Source organism: Callospermophilus lateralis, chromosome 5, assembly GCF_048772815.1.
Source record: "Callospermophilus lateralis isolate mCalLat2 chromosome 5, mCalLat2.hap1, whole genome shotgun sequence".
Taxonomy (NCBI): Eukaryota; Metazoa; Chordata; class Mammalia; order Rodentia; family Sciuridae; genus Callospermophilus; species Callospermophilus lateralis.
Genome location: NC_135309.1, coordinates 75,101,869 through 75,119,231, shown reverse-complemented (window position 1 = coordinate 75,119,231; position 17,363 = coordinate 75,101,869). Strand labels below are relative to the sequence as shown.

Genomic DNA, 17,363 nt, shown 5'->3' with positions numbered 1-17,363 from the left:
GGCCTTGTGCATACTAGGCAAGCACTCTTTCAACTGAGCTATATTCCAGCCCCTTAACTTGCAGAAATTTTTATATACTCTGGGTATTAGTTCCTTACTTGGTGTAAATGTTGTAAATACATCCTCCTAACGTATCATTATTTTAATTTTATTTATGCTGCCCATTTCATAAAGAAACTTAATTTTTTAAAATTTTAGTCAAATTTATCAAATATTTCTCTTTGTGATTTTTGCATTGTCTGGCTTCCATACCTTGAAATTTAAAAAATTACACACACACACACACACATCTCCTATACTCTTTTCTAACTCTGAGGTATTCAGGAATAGATGATTTGTGAGGTGTTAAGGAAAACAGGAAGAGACTAACAAACCATTTCTTTGCCACCCCTCCTACTCCAGCTTCTGGACCTGTGAATTACAATTCAGGACCATCTCTAATGCTGCTTCAGGATGGCAGCAAAAAGGGTAAAGCCTAGGCTTGAGGAGCTGCCTTGTGGGTAAAGAGTCAGTAACTGGTTCCTCTGATGCCTAACCTCAGGTCTCACCTACCCCTTACCCAGAGCTAAGACCAGCATCGACTGGGTGCGGCCTTCCTCCAGTGCCTGACAGCACCTGAAACCCCTGGAGGAAAATGAGTTTGCAGTCCAAGATAATATGGTATTTTAATGAGTACAACCATTTCAAAAGAAAAACAATATAATCAACTACAGATTCTGTTAGAAGCAAAATACAACAACTAACCAATAATTTAAATAGATTTTTAACTACACTAAATGAAACAAAAGAAAATATTAACAACATAAAATAAGAACAAGAAAACCCTAAAAAGAACCAAGCAAAAATAATTAGGTTTGAAAAATATAGTTGCTGAAACCAAAATCAGAATATATGGAATCAATTACAGAATGGTTATAGTATATCCATGGAATAAATGTGAAAACTGGAAGGTCAGATTGAGAAATCTCCCAGAAAGAAGGAAAGCACAAATAGATTTAAAACAGATATACACACACACCCCTACTGAGAATTAAAAATCAAGATAATGTCAATATAATGGGGAGGGAGACTATAAAATGAGACTAAAAGTTGGGTGTGGTGGTGCACGCCTATAATCTCAACTCAAGAGGCTGAGGCAGGAGTCCCAAGTTTCAGGCCAGCCTCTAACATGGTAAGACTTTGTCTCAAAATTAAAAACTAAAAAGGGATGGGGATGTAGCTTAGTGGTAAAGCATCCCTGAGTTGAATTCCCAGTACCCCCACCCCAAACAGCTAATGTATAAAATAATAAAAGGTAACTAAACCAAGCATATTCTTTAGAGACAAATTGCCACAAATGAAATGATAGTGATTGGAAGGTGCAAAAATGGTGTTTTTCTTCAAAATCTTATAGAACTATTTGAACCTTTAAATTATGTCATATGTAGCTTTTATTAAAATTAACACTAATAAAAAGAAGACAACCCAGAAATCCTAAGGGCTAGACATACCACCACTCCTGCTTATTCGGTTTGTGACTGTGGCTCTGAGGACCAGAAGCACTGTTCATATCACATCTACTAACTGGAAGCAGAGCCTCTTCTTGTGGAAGACACCTAAAGATTCACTGAAGAATCTTTTAGTGAAAGAAGGACTACTCTGCTTATTAAAAGTGTGAACCTTTTCACTTTCACTCACCTCTACTGCAAGTCAGGAGTTCACAGAAGTCTCACAGGAATAAGTTTTGACTTCATGTCCCTATTCCCCAACTGCTGGTAACTAAGGCTAGTCCTATGTCTCACACAAGGTTTGGCAGGGCCAACCCCTGACTATTGCTCTTGCCCACCTCATTAAAATGACCTTCTCAAACAGCCATCTGCATATCTTCTTTCTCCAAACCTATATAAAAAAATAAGCATTTTTCCTTCCATAAATAAATGACTCCTGCTTGCCAATATAAATAATTGATGACCTGCTAAAAACTACAATGCTTCCACACTAAACATAGACAATACTGCGTGAAGTCAGGATCTTAGCAAATCAACAGCAATACTTGTGCTAGGTTATAGTATTTCCATCCTTTGTAATTACTGCTCTGGCTGTTTCCAAGACAGTATCCAAAGAAAGTCAGACGCTGAATCTTATCTTCTTATTTACAATCTGAGACATAACCACAGATATCCAACATTAAAGCATTTGTTCCTATACCTCATCTACAGGTCCTAGGCTGAAGCTTTAGGGAAGAAAACAGATCTAGAAGTTAACATACCTTAAGCATATAGTAGAAGGGGAACCATGACAGGAAGAGATCAGAGAAGAATTCAGCAATGCTGAACACACCATACACTACCCAGTAGGTCAGCCACTGGGTATCATCATCCTTGTTAGGACTCTCTATGGCTTTCATTCTGAAAGGTAATACATGAGAAAACAACATTTAGTAAGATCTCAGAGAAGCATTTACAAATATACTTTCACAGCTTGTTCTCCAGCACCGCTGAGAAACTCAGGCAAATGTATGTATGCACTGCAGCACCAACTGCCAGAGTACAATATAAAGACAATGTGAAGTCAGAAGAATTGTTATCACCACTTGTTCCCAGTCTTTTGGTTACCAGAGAAATCAGCACTAGCTGTTGCTGCCCACACATATCCAGCCGGCTAGAGCTGCCACCATGCCCTAAGATGTACTACTAGTGATAGGCTACTAAAGCAACCCCATTCCCAGGTTGGCTCCTGCCACCAAGGATATATCGGGAAGAATTATCTCATGGTAATTAAGTTCTTTTGCACTTAAAAAAAAAATATTTATTTTAGTTGTAGATGGACACAATACCTTTATTTTACTATTTTTTTAAATTAATATTTCATAAGCCATTTTCTTTTTTTTTAGTTGATTTTATTTTTTTAAATACATGACAGTGGAATGCATTACAATTCTTACTTATTTATTTTTACATGGTGCTGAGGATTGAACCCAGTGACTCACATATGCTAGACAAGCACCCCACCACTGAACTACAACCCCAGCCCCCTTATGCACTTTTAATAGCTGACATAACATCATGGGGGCGTAGGAGTTTCTCATAAACAAACTCATGGAACACAGGTTAGGCACTGTTCAAAGTCCACAGCACACTGCATAATAAATAGGTGAAAACCACCCTCACAGTGTCCATTTAGTTCAGACTTCCTTGGGTCCACAGGCTGTGGACTCTCCTCCCCTTGTCAGTTAATAACATTTCCACTTAGACAAAATTAATTCAGTGATGGATGGAAAAATTTAAAAAATAATAATAATTTTCTTTTACTTGTGAATCACAAGAATTTCCTTCAGTTCTAGGAATATCCATATTCTAAACCTGAAGCTCCACAACATTTTATACTATCCTAACATATATCTGTACATTTATCATAACTAAGCTGGACTAAAACCATAAATTGAAAGAAATCTGAACTCTGTTTAGCCTTTAAGAGAGATTAACTACTAAAAAAAACCATAAGACTACTCTGCAAAAATCAGCTCCCCAAAGACAGGCTGCTGAATCATGATGAGTCATCCACTAAGAAAGAGCTTGTGAAGTTAATTAGGAGCAGCTGTGTGTGCGCATGTGCCTGTGTGCATGTGACCGTGTACATGGTTGTGTTTTAAAAAAGTAACCTAAGGGGGAAAGATTACATCTGAATGAGATGATTGCTAATGGTATGTGGAATGGATGAAGAGGCAGAAGTGATGAAGTAAGAGCTGTTTTGAACTTAGAGATTGTGCAAAAGCAGACATGGTGGCGCATGCCTATAATCCCAGCAATTTGGGAGGCTGAGGCAGGTTCAAGGCCAGCCTCAACAATTTAGCAAGATCCTAAGCAACTTACCAAGACTCCTCCTCAAGATATTTTAAAAAATAAATGTGCCTTGGTTAACCAAGACAATTCCAATGCTGCTTATTCGCACTCAGAAATATAAGGGACTTTTCACATTCTTACTGTACATGACGACCCATCGGGTCTCTGAGATCCCATAAGAAAGTTTTCACAAGGGTTTATCCATACTTTCCTCTTTAGTTTGCTCAGATGAGAAGCAGGAAACCTTCCAGACATCCTGAACCAGTGAACTTTTTGTGGTTTGTCCATCAACATACACAAAAGTCAATACAGCAATACACAAATCTCTTCCCATTGCATTGTAGCATGGCCTTAAATTATTTCTGTATCTATAGGTTGCCCATCCCCAGCCTACTCTGGAATGTGATCCTAATTGTATTCCTTAGAAAAAATGTCTGATTAGCCCAGCAGTGTTTGAAGACCTCTATTCTGTATCTTGTTATAATTTATATAGTTATGTGTCTGGTTTCCAAAATGAGCTTCCCAAGACATCCTAACTGATGTCCTCCAAATGTTGTTCCCTACTGAGAAACAAACCAGTTTTTGCCTCTCACCCAAACTCAGCTCACATCTTCTACAAAGAAATTATTAGGACATTCCATTAGCTAACAATGGTCCCAGCTAATTAATGTACTCTAATATCTAGCAACTGTTTTACAGGAAAAAAAAAAAAATCTACATTGTATTTACTGCAAATCCTCACAAACGTGACAAAGACAATTACCAACATAATTATTTTTCAGCTGTTATTCAACAATTAAAGTGATTTTCAAATATGAACACCACAATTATGAGAAGGAAGGACATAGTTCTGCTTTAAAACTGCCTGGAAATAGAATTCTTATACTACACTAATGATTTAGGATTGAGCTAGAAAAATAGACTCTCTTACTAATAGAGTAAGTGGGGCAGAAATAGACCTTCCAGTGATTTGGTGGTGGGAGGGGCCACACTTTAAAAAAGGGGCAGTGGAATTGTATTTCTGAAATAAATGATCTGAAAATCTTAAAAAAAAATTAAATGTGGCTCATTGGTTAAGCACCCCTGGGTTCAATCCCTGGTACCAAAAAAAAAAAAAAAACACCAACTTTTCACTTTATTCACTTTAAGCAGAAAAATCAACTTAAATGAAGTTAAGAAAGCTGATTATAGCATGGTTTGTAGCTTGTAACATGTGAACCAAATCAATATAACAGAAGGCCAAAGGAAAAGCACAGGCAACAAAACAGTTGTTTTAAAAATGCATCTCCAGTATCCTAACATCATAAGCCAATAGAAGAAAGACACTAAAAGATAGTCTAGCCACTCGGGAACCTGAGATGCAGCAAGGGGAGGTGCTAGGCTGGGGTGGGGGACTTGCCTACCTGTGTGAATCCTGGATTCAATAATCATATCACATCACCTTACCTTACCACACACATAATAGGATTAAGGTTCTCTAACATAGTCATGGTAAAAGAAATAAAGAGCTTAAAAATGGAGTTACCCAAATGCTATTTATTTATCTAGATTCTGAACAGACTTCCTTGTCCAAGTGAAGGACAGAGGTGATTCTCCAACAATACATTCTACTACCTGATACATATACTGATTCATATATTTTTACTAAGTTTCCTAGGTGGATGTGAATGATCTAAGTTCTCCAACAGGCTTGTGCTCTTAGAAAGTTGTGCAGGTGATCAGAACAAACAATGCAGAACAAAACTTGAGAACCATCAGCTCAAATTTCAATTTTAACAGCACCAACCCTACTCATTTCTAGGAAAGAAAATCTAAATGACCCATATGGATGAATGGGCTTCAGTCTGGAGGCAGGCTACCCCTTTCCAACAATGAGTGAGAGGTGGAGAGAGAAAAGCTATGTGTACAAAGCAAACTGAATAATGTCTCTACTACAATTAAAATAAGCCAATATGACCTAGAACATTCACCTGAACATTGTCAAATTTGTGAAAGAATTCAAGATAAAAACATTTATTTAAACAAAGGGGCTGAGGTTGTGGCTCATTGGCAGAGCACTTGCCTGGCATGTGTGAGGCACTGAGCTCGATCCTCAGCACTAGGTATAAATAAATAAAAAAATAAAGGTATATCAACAACTAAAAAATATTTTTTTAAAAAAATGTTGTTTACAAAAACTGTATCTAAAAGCCCTATACTTGCATTGCTGGAACATCGACCTCTCCAGGGCTTTCAGTCCCTAGCTAAACCTCAGAGGAGTTCTGGAGCTGCCAGCTGTCAGACTGAAGCCAAGCTCTCCTCAGGCCTGGACTACTGTCATTATATGGGTCCCCTCTCTCTAGGGCCATATCATCCTCAAGTGGCAGGCACTGATCCTTAGCTCTGAACTCCAGGGCTAGACATCACATACTGCTTCTCTGGACAAACACCATGGTTTACAAGTCCATTTTTCTCTGCAGACCCTTACTGTTATATTCTCACCACTGACCCAAAGCCTGAACACCTAGGCTCAGTGCTTCGGATTCCTTTTTCTCTTTCCTAAGCCACTTACCAGGGCTTTGCTTCTCTATGAAATGGTTAGCAGGTCTAAAATTTCACGGAGCAGAATCAGGAATCTTAGAATACTGAGTTAGAGATATCTCAGGAATGAACAAGTTCAAAGAAAGAGTGGTATCAAATTCTAATTCATCAAACTAAAAGATTATAGAGGCCATATATTTATACATTTTATGGGCAATGTACTATTTAAATATTCTGAAGCCTTTAAAAAAGATAACAGGGAAAGATGATCAAGATATAGTGTTGAGTGTAAAAGTAGATTCTTATACACAATGGAGTTCTTTTTTTATAATTTTTTTTAATATTTATTTTTTAGTTTTTGGTGGACACAACATTTTTTTTTTAATTTTTATGTGGTGCTGAGGATTGAACCCAATGCCTCGTGCATGCCAGGCGAGCACGCTACCACTTGAGCCACATCCCCAGCCCCCACAATGGAGTTCTATTCAGCCATAAAGAATGAAATTATGATAAATGGATAGAACTGGGGAACATCATCCTAAGTGAAATAAGCCAGACCCAAAAAGTCAGACTCAAATATTTTCTTTCATATGCAGAAGATAGAAAAAAAGGAATAAAAAAAGAGAATCTTGGGGCTGGGGTTGTGGCTCAGCAATAGAATGCTCAACTAGTGTGTGCAAGGCCCTGGGTCTTATCCTCAGCACCACATAAAATAAATAAATAAAATATTGTGTCCAACTACAACTAAAAAATAAATATTAAAAAAAAGGGGGAACTGGGGTTGTGGCTCAGCGGTAGAGTGTTCACCTAGCATGTGCAAGGCCCTGGGTTCGATCCTCAGCACCACATAAAAATAAAGATGTTGTGTCCACCGAAAACTAAAAAAAATATTAAAAAATTCTCTCTAAAAATAATAAATAAATAAATAAATAAAATGAAAGTATTGTATCCATCTACAACTAAAAAAAAATTTTTTTAAGGGAATCTTATGAAAATAGAAGGAAGATCAGACCAGCAGAAACAGTGCACTGTACAAGGGGAAAGGAGGAGGGGAGGGAATGGGAAAAAAACTAAGAAATAAAGTTGACCAAATCATACTAGGTGAATGTATGCATTCCAATTTTATATATAACCATAATGCATCAATTAAAAAGTAAATAAATAAAAACCAAGACAGTAGAAGGGGATCAGGGGTAAAGGGGAGAAAGAGGAGAGGGAAGTGGATAGTACTAGGCATGGAAATGGAGAAAACTACATTATATGCATTTATGAATGCCAAAATGAACCCTACTATTATGTATAACTATAATGCATTAAAATTTTTTTAAAAGAAAGGTAGATTCTAGGGATTGTGGCTCAGCAACAGAGCCCTTGCCTAGCTCGTGCGAGGCTCTGGGTTTGATCCTCAGCACCACATAAAAATAAATAAATATTAAAAAAAAAAGTAGATTCTAATTTTGTGTGAAAGCACAAAACATGTGTTTATGTTGAAAGATCAAAAGATCAAGAATGGGGGCTGGGGTTGTAACTCAGTGGTAGAGCGCTTGCTGAGCATGTGAGAGACACTAGGTTCGATTCTTAGCACCACATATAAATAAATAAAGGTACACTGACAACTAAAACATATTTTAAAAAAAAACATCTATTTTTTTTAAAAAGATCAAGGAAAAAAAATAGAATACTGAGTTGGAGATATCTCAGGGATATATCAGGTATTCAGAAAGATATACTTCAAAGTTAATCCTGGGTGGTAGGATGATGGAATTTTTCTTTTTCTTTCTTTTTCTTTTTTTTTTTAAAGGTCTGAGCAATGAGTATGTACTATTTTTTCAATAATGAAAGAGCAAGGGAGATTTATATTTAGGAAGAAAAAAAAGGCACTAAACTTTCTATAACTACTTCCTCCTATGAGACTAGATCTCTTTAGGGCTTTGTTAAACACTAAATGAACATCAAACAATTTCATTTAATTTCTCTCTTGAGGAAACAACTAGTGATTTTCTTACAAACAAACTTCTCTAACAACAGTCAGACAGAATCTCTTGTGTTTCAAAGTTTTAAAGGTCTTCAAAGGCTGGGCACTGTGACAGATACCTGCAATCCCAGTGAGAGGCTGAGGCAAGAAGATCCAAGTTCAAGGCCAGCCTCAGAAACTTAGCAAGACCTGTCTCAAAAAAATAAAAAGGGGCTGGAGATGTAACTTGGTGGTAAAGCAAGCACCACTAGGTTCAATAACCAGTACAAAAAAAAAGAAGAAAAAAAAGGTCTTCAAGGGCTGGGGATGTGGCTCAATGGTAGAACACTTGCCTAGCATATTTTTTTTTTTTTTTTTTAAAGAGAGAGACAGAGGGAGAGAGAGAGAGAGAGAACTTTCAACATTTATTTTTTTTAGTTTTCGGCAGACACAACATCTTTGTTTGTATGTGGTGCTGAGGATCAAACCCGGGCCGCACGCATGCCAGGCAAGCGCGCTACCGCTTGAGCCACATCCCCAGCCCCCTTGCCTAGCATATTTGAAGCCCTAGGTTCATTCCAAGTACTGAGGGGGCACGAGTGGTGTGTGGGTGGGGGAAGCCTTCAAGAGCCAGGTGCAGTGGCATGCACCTATAGACCTCAAATGTTCAGGAGCCTGAGACATGAGAATTGCAAGTTTGAGGCCAGACTGGGCATTTAGCCAAACCCTGCCACAAAATAAAAATTAAAAGGGGTTGGGAGGTTAGCTCAGTGGTAGAGCGCCCCTGGGTTTAATTCCCAGAACCACACAAAAAAGAGTAAATAATTTAAATTTTTTTTTTAATTTAAAAAAAGAAAAAGAAATAACTAACCTTGGGCAAGCTGTTCTATCTCTCTAAGCCTTAGCTTGCTCATCTGTCAAGTAGGATTATAAACTTCATTGTGCTGATAATGAAGATTAAAGTAGTTAATACATGTAAAGCACTTAGAAAGACTGAATGGCATAAGTAAGCACTTAGTAACTATTCTATTAATAGGTAATAATTTAAATAAATAAATCTCTGTTCTTCATAAAAATTAGGCAATAATTATAGCATGGTAATAATTTATTATTATCACAGGAAGGTAAGAGATTAAAAACAAGAAGACTCTAGTCCGTCTAGCTAAGTATAGCTGGTAGAAGGTTCATTATCAGTTAATAAGGCTAAAAGGGGATTAGAGCATTAGCCATGGATTTTAATTATACTCCAAATCTCAGATGTTTCAAATCCCAAATGATATAACAGTAAGAGCTGGAAAAAAAAAAAATCCTGTTTGAAAAAAATTCAAATGCTGGTGAAAACATTTTTTCAGGCCCACCCTAAAAGATGTACTTGCAGGGGCTGAGGTTGTGGCTCAGTGGCAGAGTGCTTGCCTTGCACATGTGAGGCACTGGGTTTGATCCTCAGCACCACATAAAGTAAATAAGTAAGTAAAACAAAGGTACTGTGTCCATGTTCAACTAAAAAATTTAAAAATCAAAAAAACAAAAAGATATACTGGCAAAAAGTCTTTTCTTTGGTACTGAATTATTACTTATATGCCCATGACTCACTGGCCAACCCTCTTCCAGCCACTGGGCCCCAGTAATTGGTACCAGCTGATTCTACTTTTGTTGACCATCTGCTTGTTCACATCTTGGCTGCTATTTTCTGACAGGGGCAAGAAGCAAGGATAGCATTAAACATATGTGAAGAAAACACAAGTTGAGTCCAGATGTCCTGGGCTACCAATATTCACCTAAGGACTTGAGTAATATGCAAGTTCATCAACTGAGCAAACATCTGGTAGGGATGGTGATAGTAGGAGAGGCCATGCAAAGGGGGCAAGGGGCATGAGAAACCTTGTACCTTCTGCTCAATTTTGCTATGAATCTAAAATTGCTTTAAACAATAATCTATGGGGCTGGGGATATAGCTCAAGCGGTAGCGCGCTTGCCTGGTATGCGTGCGGCCCGGGTTCGATCCTCAGCACCACATACAAACAAAAGATGTTGTGTCCGCCAAGAACTAAAAACAAATAAATATTAAAAAAAAATAATAATAATCTACTTTAAAAAATACTTACCAATTTAGTAGTTGATGGGCCTTTATTTTATTCATTTATTTATATGCGGTACTGAGAATCGAACCCAGTGTCTTACACATGTGAGGCAAGCGCTCTACCACTGAGCTACAACCCCAGCCCCAGATTTTTTATTCTTATATTACCATTATGCCCAGCTGTTTTGCTAGAAACGGAGTTTATGTCTTCCCATTAACCTAGACACTACATATATACTAATAACTTCCAAATTTGTATCTGCAGCTCAAATCTCTCCTTAGCACACAAGTGCTCACTTAAGTATTCACTGCTAAATGACAATCCCCATCGTCATTTGATTTTTGCAGTAACACTGCTGCTTCAGGAATCCTTTAATAAAGCAGTGAATCGCTATCATTGCCCAATGAAGGCTCACTTCATATGTGTAGCGGACACTGTTCACTACCAGCCATTTATTCCTCCTCTTACTCACTCTCAGGGCTCTGATTTTGTGTGTGTGTACAAAGTGGAGATGCCTTGACTCAGGGAAGCTAGGCTCCTGCCACAAGCAATGAATTAGGTTAGTCTAAACCTGTTTTGGTAATCCTAATGTCTTTGCCTACTACTGACTGTGTAGCTCTTTTTTTTTTTTTTTCCTCTGCTGTTAGGAATGTCAATGTGACAAAGTTCTCCAATGAAACAGAGATGGAAGTAGGCAGGAAGACTTTGGTGTATATTTTTCCTCTGTTGATAATATTAAAAAGGCTTACAAGTAAAATATTTTGTAAATGTTTTTCCTTTTTCTGTTGTTGTTTTGTTTGTTTTGTTCTTGATCTTGCAGCTTCCTGCTTGCCAAAGACTTGGAGGGGTAGGCATGGTAGTGCACACCTGTAATCCTAGCAGCTAGGAGGCTGAAGCAGGATTGTGAGTTCAAAGTCAACCTCAGCAACTTAGCGAGACTCTGGCTCAAAATAAAAAATAAAACCCAGATGCCCTTCAATAGATGAATGAATAAAGAAACTGTAGTATATATACACAACTGACTATTACTCAGCATAAAAAAAGAATAAAATCATGGAATTTGTAGGTAAATGGATGGAATTGGAGAATATCATGCTAAGCCTTAGCCAATCCCCCAAAACCAAAGGCCAAATGTTTTCTTTGATAAGTGGATGCTGATCCATAATGGGGGGTGGGGTATAGAGAGAACAGAGGAATATTGATTGGACCAAGGAGAGGAAAGGAAGGGGAGGGGAGGAGGCATGGAGGTAGAAAAGATGGTAGAATGAGACTAATGTCATTTTCCTAGATACATGTATGACTGCACATGTGGTGCGACTGGACATCATGTACAACCAGATAAAAGAAAAGTTGTGCTCCATTTGTGTACAATGAATTGAAAAACTTTCTGCTGTCATATATAACTGGTTAAAACTAATAAAAAATAAATTTAAAAAAAATAAAAAATAAATAAAAAATAAAAAGGGCTGGGTATGTGGTTCAGTGGTTAAGCACCCCTGGGTTCAATCTCTAGTACCAAAAAAAAAAAAAAAAAAGAGCCATACCATCATGGACCATGTTGTGCACTGAGGCAATAGCCCAAGAAAAGCAAGAATTCCACTGCTTCTGGAAAAGAGCCTGGATCTCTGCTGCATCAGCCCTAAAATACCAACCTCCAGACTTCCTACACTAGACAATTCAAGGTCATTATTACTTAGGCCACTCTTAATGACTCCTGGTATGGTGTGCTGTGTCACCAAAAGCTGCTGCTTCTTGCTACAGCTTGTTCTCAGAACAGCTCTTCTCTTCCTAAGGCTTCACCTACCAGTTAAGATATCCAGGTGTTTACAACTATTGCTCACGTGAAGAACCGGAAAGAGACAAGAATGCTTCATATTTCAAAGATTAGACAGAACAGATCCATCTGAGAAATGGTCCATTTCTACATACTCTTAATTCAGATCTATTTTTTTCTTGGTAAGCAAAAGAGATAAAAATGTTTTTCATATATGTATCATACAACCTATTTAAAATTTCTGTGCTCAGTTTTTGTCTTTTTTAGGACAGAGTCTGTTTCTGAAGTGTAACAGCAGCATTCAAAAGAAAAGCAGAGGCTGAAGATGTAGGGTAGAGCTCAATTGCCCAGCATGCACAAAGCCCTGGGTTCTATCTCCAGTTCCACAAAAAGAAAAAGAAAAAAAAAAGTTGTTTAAGTAATTTACCAAGTATGATAAATACTATGCTAAAAAATACACTACCCAACTTTTATATTGATTATGGTAAGTATTCTATTATTATAGCATTGAAAAATGAAAACTAGCAAATAGGAAAAGCAGTGAGAGAAAATAACTTTTTTTTTTTTGTACTAAGACTTGAACTCCAGGGCACTTAATCACTGAACCAAACCACATCTCCAGCCCTTTTTTTATATATTTTATTTAGAGACAGGGTCTTGCTAAGTTGCTTAGGACTCACTAAGCTGCGGGGGCTGGCTTTGAACTCACCATTCTCCTGCCTCAGCGTCCCAAGCCGCTGGGATTACAGGTATGCACCCACTGTGCCTGGCAAACTTAACTGTCTTTAAGCTACTTCTGTCTAGTTTCAACTGAGATTTTCTTCTTCCAACAATGATAATTCAACTAAGCTGTATTTTGAGGACAGGCATTATGTTTTCTTACTTAAATACAGCTATAAATTAAGCATATCTGATGCTGCATTAACTCCGACTCAAAAGGTTATTTCTGCTTAGTAAATATTTCAACACTTTCATTCAGGTCATTAAATTTGAAAATGTCAATTTCCTACATTAGAATGGAGTAGTTATGTGTATGTGTAAATATATACATATATACTTATATAATATGTATATGTTGTATACAATGAAAAGGTGACCGTAATACAGAAGATACATCAAAAAAATTCACTTCAGAAGTTTTGTAAATATTAATTCCTACATCCTTGATACACTTGAAAGGTAGTTCCTAACAGATTCTTTCCCAGAGAGAAATAGGAACTCAGGGTAACTCACCACAGAACATCAGTGCTGGTACATAATACCCAGTATTTTCAACACCTTTGACACTGTACTTAACCCGTGGGTCCAAGGACCTAAATGACACTCAAGGACATAAAATCAAGTAAAAAAAATAGTTCTACTCCTAACTCACCAGCACCTGTGTGCTTGAGGAGGGAGTCTTACAAAGAAGAGTTAACAGAGACATGGAAAACTAGAACCTTGATGGAAACAAAACTAAGTAAAAAATTTTAAAAAGAATTAAATATTAAAAAAATCATTAGTCTAAATTATACCCATTGCTTAGGAACATATACTCTGTTGTACCAAAACAAGAAAACTACTAGCTGAACCACATACTTGCAACTCTGAAGAATAAACTTTGTTTTTTTATTGTTCTTTGAATAATAATGCCTTAAACTACTGATTTAAATACAGAAAAAACCAATAGGACAAGGAACAACAACAACCAAAAAAAAAAAAAAAGAATGAGGGGAAAATAAATGAAAGAAAATATTGTTTGGTGAAATTTTTCCTTATGTTCTTCTTCTTTTTTTTTTTTTCTTCAAATATTTATTTATTTATTTTTTTAGTTTTCGGTGGACACAACATCTTTGTTTGTATGTGGTGCTGAGGATCGAACTCGAGCCACACGCATGCCAGGCAAGCGCGCTACCGCTTGAGCCACACCCCCAGCCCCTCCTTATGTTCTTAAGAGTTCAATGACATAAAGTTAGACAATCATGACTATGATTAACTTCATTTTTTTGTCCTTGATACATTAATAAAAGTAACCACACTTAATTAAACACTTACAGAACACCTGATTCTGTGCAGTTTAACATGCTATCCTCCCCGCTTCAACATATGAGAAATAGAGTCTTATAAAAAGCTAAGTTCAAGGGTTGCCACAACTAGTAATTATCAGCTCCATAAAAATATGCTCCCGAACACTCACACCCAAGACACTTTACATACTGGACGTGGTTCATCAACAGCTCAGTTCCTGTAATTCACGTAAAACTAAGTAATATGTCTTCAAAGCACTGACTTTACTATTAAAACTAACTGTACCCATCTAAGTATTTTAATTTTAATTATAAATATAATTTATATTTATATAAAATATATATATTGTATATATTATAATATATACTATGTATATATTATAAAATATAAATAAGTCAATTACATTGCCAGAGACTGACAGTGTATCCAAAAAAGCAGTTCAAACAAAAAAAGAAGAAAAAGAAAGGTATGTACGATTGGTAAAGAACAGAAAGAAATCTACTTCTGGTCCATCTGCTTTATTTATTTTTAATATAAGTAATGTTTAAATAACAAATATTCCAGAGTTCAAGGTAGAGTCTTTGAAGTATATGGATCATAATGTTTATTATCCTTTTGTTACAGCAGATGTGTAACACAACCACTGTGACATCCACCATGTACAGGACTGTTTTTGCCTGAATTTACCAGATATAGGGATTCTTGATAATTAAAAATGGCTTTCCTATTATCAGTGCTTCACATAAGAAGAGGGAGAATCACACATTTTAAAACATAAAAACTAGTTTGCTTCTATGCCAATAAATTTCTTCTTCGTAAAAAAAAAAAAAAAAAGGTAGAAAACTCTGGGTAATCTGAAAGTTACATGTATTTCTTCACCGTAGAGTATGTGTGCTTTCAAAGCAAGGGAGAAGACCAAAAGAGGGAGAGAGATAAAGAAAATAATACGGATCATAAAATACTTAAACAATGCTTATTTACTGTTTATACCATGGGCTCCCACACCAAACAAAAACAAACCCATGAGACAGCTAGAGGTCAATATGATTTTTCAATATCTAGAAAATAATGGCCAGGCACAGTGACACACACCTGTAATTCCAGAGACTTGGGAAGCTGAGGTAAAAAGATCACAAGTTTGAAGCCAGCCTCCACAATTTAGCAAGACCCTGTCTCAAAATTAAAAAAAAAAAAAAAAAAAAAAAAGGACTGGTGTTATAGTTCAGTGGTTAAGCACTCCTGGGGTTTAATTCTCAATACAAAAAAATAAAAAGATAAATAAAAAATATCTTCTAAGATGATTATGTAAACACAAGGAGCACATACCATCCTCCTTTTTTAAAAAATATATTTTTGTAGTTGAGCACATACCATCCTCCTTTTTTTAAAAATATATTTTTGTAGTTGTAGATGGATACAATATCTTTGTTTTTATTTATTTATCTTTATGTGGTGCTGAGGATCGAACGCAGGGCCTCACAAATGCTAAGCAAGCACTCTATGACTGAGCTACAACCCAGCCCCACTCCTTTACTTTTTTTTTTTTTTAATTAATTTTTATTGTTGGTTGTTCAAAACATTACATAGTTCTTGATATATCATATTTCACACTTTGATTCAAGTGGTTTTTAATATAGTATTTTCCCATAATATCCAATGACCAACAAAATAATAAGCATACTATACAGTAAGTTAAAGTCACAAATTCTAAGACAACCTAGTTAGTAGAATTCTACTAGGACAACCCTGTGTCAATAAAGTTAACTGCTCTATAAATATATTATCTATGTTAAGTATGGTATTATAAAATTTAACTTAAGTATCTCACAACTTAAGTGGGAAACAATTTACTCTACCCTTTCCTAGGTAAGAGGGCCACATCAAGAGGCAGTCTAGAGTTACTTCTGACATGTAAGTGATCCCTTAACTTGATCACCCAGCCTAACTATCAGAAGCTGCAGGATATATATATATATATATCGGCCATGTGACTAAGAGGGACTGATAATAAGCTCTACACCCAGGAATCAGAAGAATGAGCTAGTGTCAGAATGAACTCAGGGCAGGTTTCTATTTTTTAACTGCTACAAAAATTAATTTCATTAGCAATTTTGAAATTGTTCTTAAATTTCTGTTACAGTAATTCCTTATTCCTCAAAATTAATTCACTGCTAATGTTTCAATAGTCTTTAAATACCTTAAGATCATATTTGTATTTATACTTGTTTCAAATGCTGTATGATGAGATTAAGTTGAAAAGTGAAATCTCATGCAAAGTCAGCCCTGAGAAAGATACCTTCAGGACAGAGAGGAAATGAGAAGATGGAAGGAAGGACAAATAAATCAAATTTCCATAAGTTCATAGTGGGGCTGGGGCTCAGTGGTAGAATGCTTGCCTAGCATGTGTGAGGCACTGGGTTCAATTCTCAGCACCACATATAAATAAAATTTAAAAATAAACTAAAAAAAAAAAAAAAAACTAAAAAAGGTTCACAGGGAACATTCTAGAACAGAGTATGAAAAATGGGATTCCTTCCATAGCTTTTTTTTTTTTTTTTTTTTTTAAAAGAGAGAGTGAGAGAGAGAGAGAATTTTAATTTTTTTTTTTTTTTAGTTATTGACGGGCACAACATCTTTGTTTTGTATGTGGTGCTGAGGATCGAACCCGGGCCGCACGCATGCCAGGCGAGCGCGCTACCGCTTGAGCCACATCCCCAGCCCCCATAGCTTCTTGAGAACCCAGAAACTCAGATCATGAATAAATAATTTAAATCATTTTATTTGCTTCAACACTTTCTTTTCTTTATGACACAGGCCAGGGAGAAAAAAAGTCCCAAATTATTGACTACAATTAATCTTTTAAAAAAAAAGGCCACAAATTATTTATTATAAGAACATCTTATTATTTTTAGTTTTCTCCACAACACCTTTATCTTAAAATAGTTCAGCAATAATTAGCAGTAATACCAAGTGAAAATATAGCCAGGAGGAAAATGACAAAAGTGAAATGTTTAGGATTTCAGTATTGCTTAAGGGTACAATTTGCAGAATGCCAAAATATATTTTTGATCAAAGTACACAGTCAGCCAGAAGGCCACGTTTGCTTGTGTTTCGTAATGTGCTTTGTCATCTCTAAGGCAAAACATGGACATGCTTTGCTCTGCTCTTAAGCACTTTAGCAAAGAACATACAGAGAGAAAAGTTAG

At 36.3% G+C, this 17,363-nt stretch overlaps 1 protein-coding gene across 2 annotated transcripts in view; it reads right to left on the bottom strand.

The window, feature by feature from the left end:
* The window catches only part of Reep5 (receptor accessory protein 5), a 66,211-nt gene that overhangs the window by 39,271 nt on the left and 9,577 nt on the right, over positions 1-17,363 (bottom strand). For both annotated transcript variants that reach the window (XM_076856912.1, XM_076856913.2), the window contains exon 3: positions 2,249-2,387. In XM_076856912.1, the coding sequence (XP_076713027.1) occupies positions 2,249-2,387 (139 nt within the window). The remainder of the gene's footprint in view (positions 1-2,248; positions 2,388-17,363) is intronic.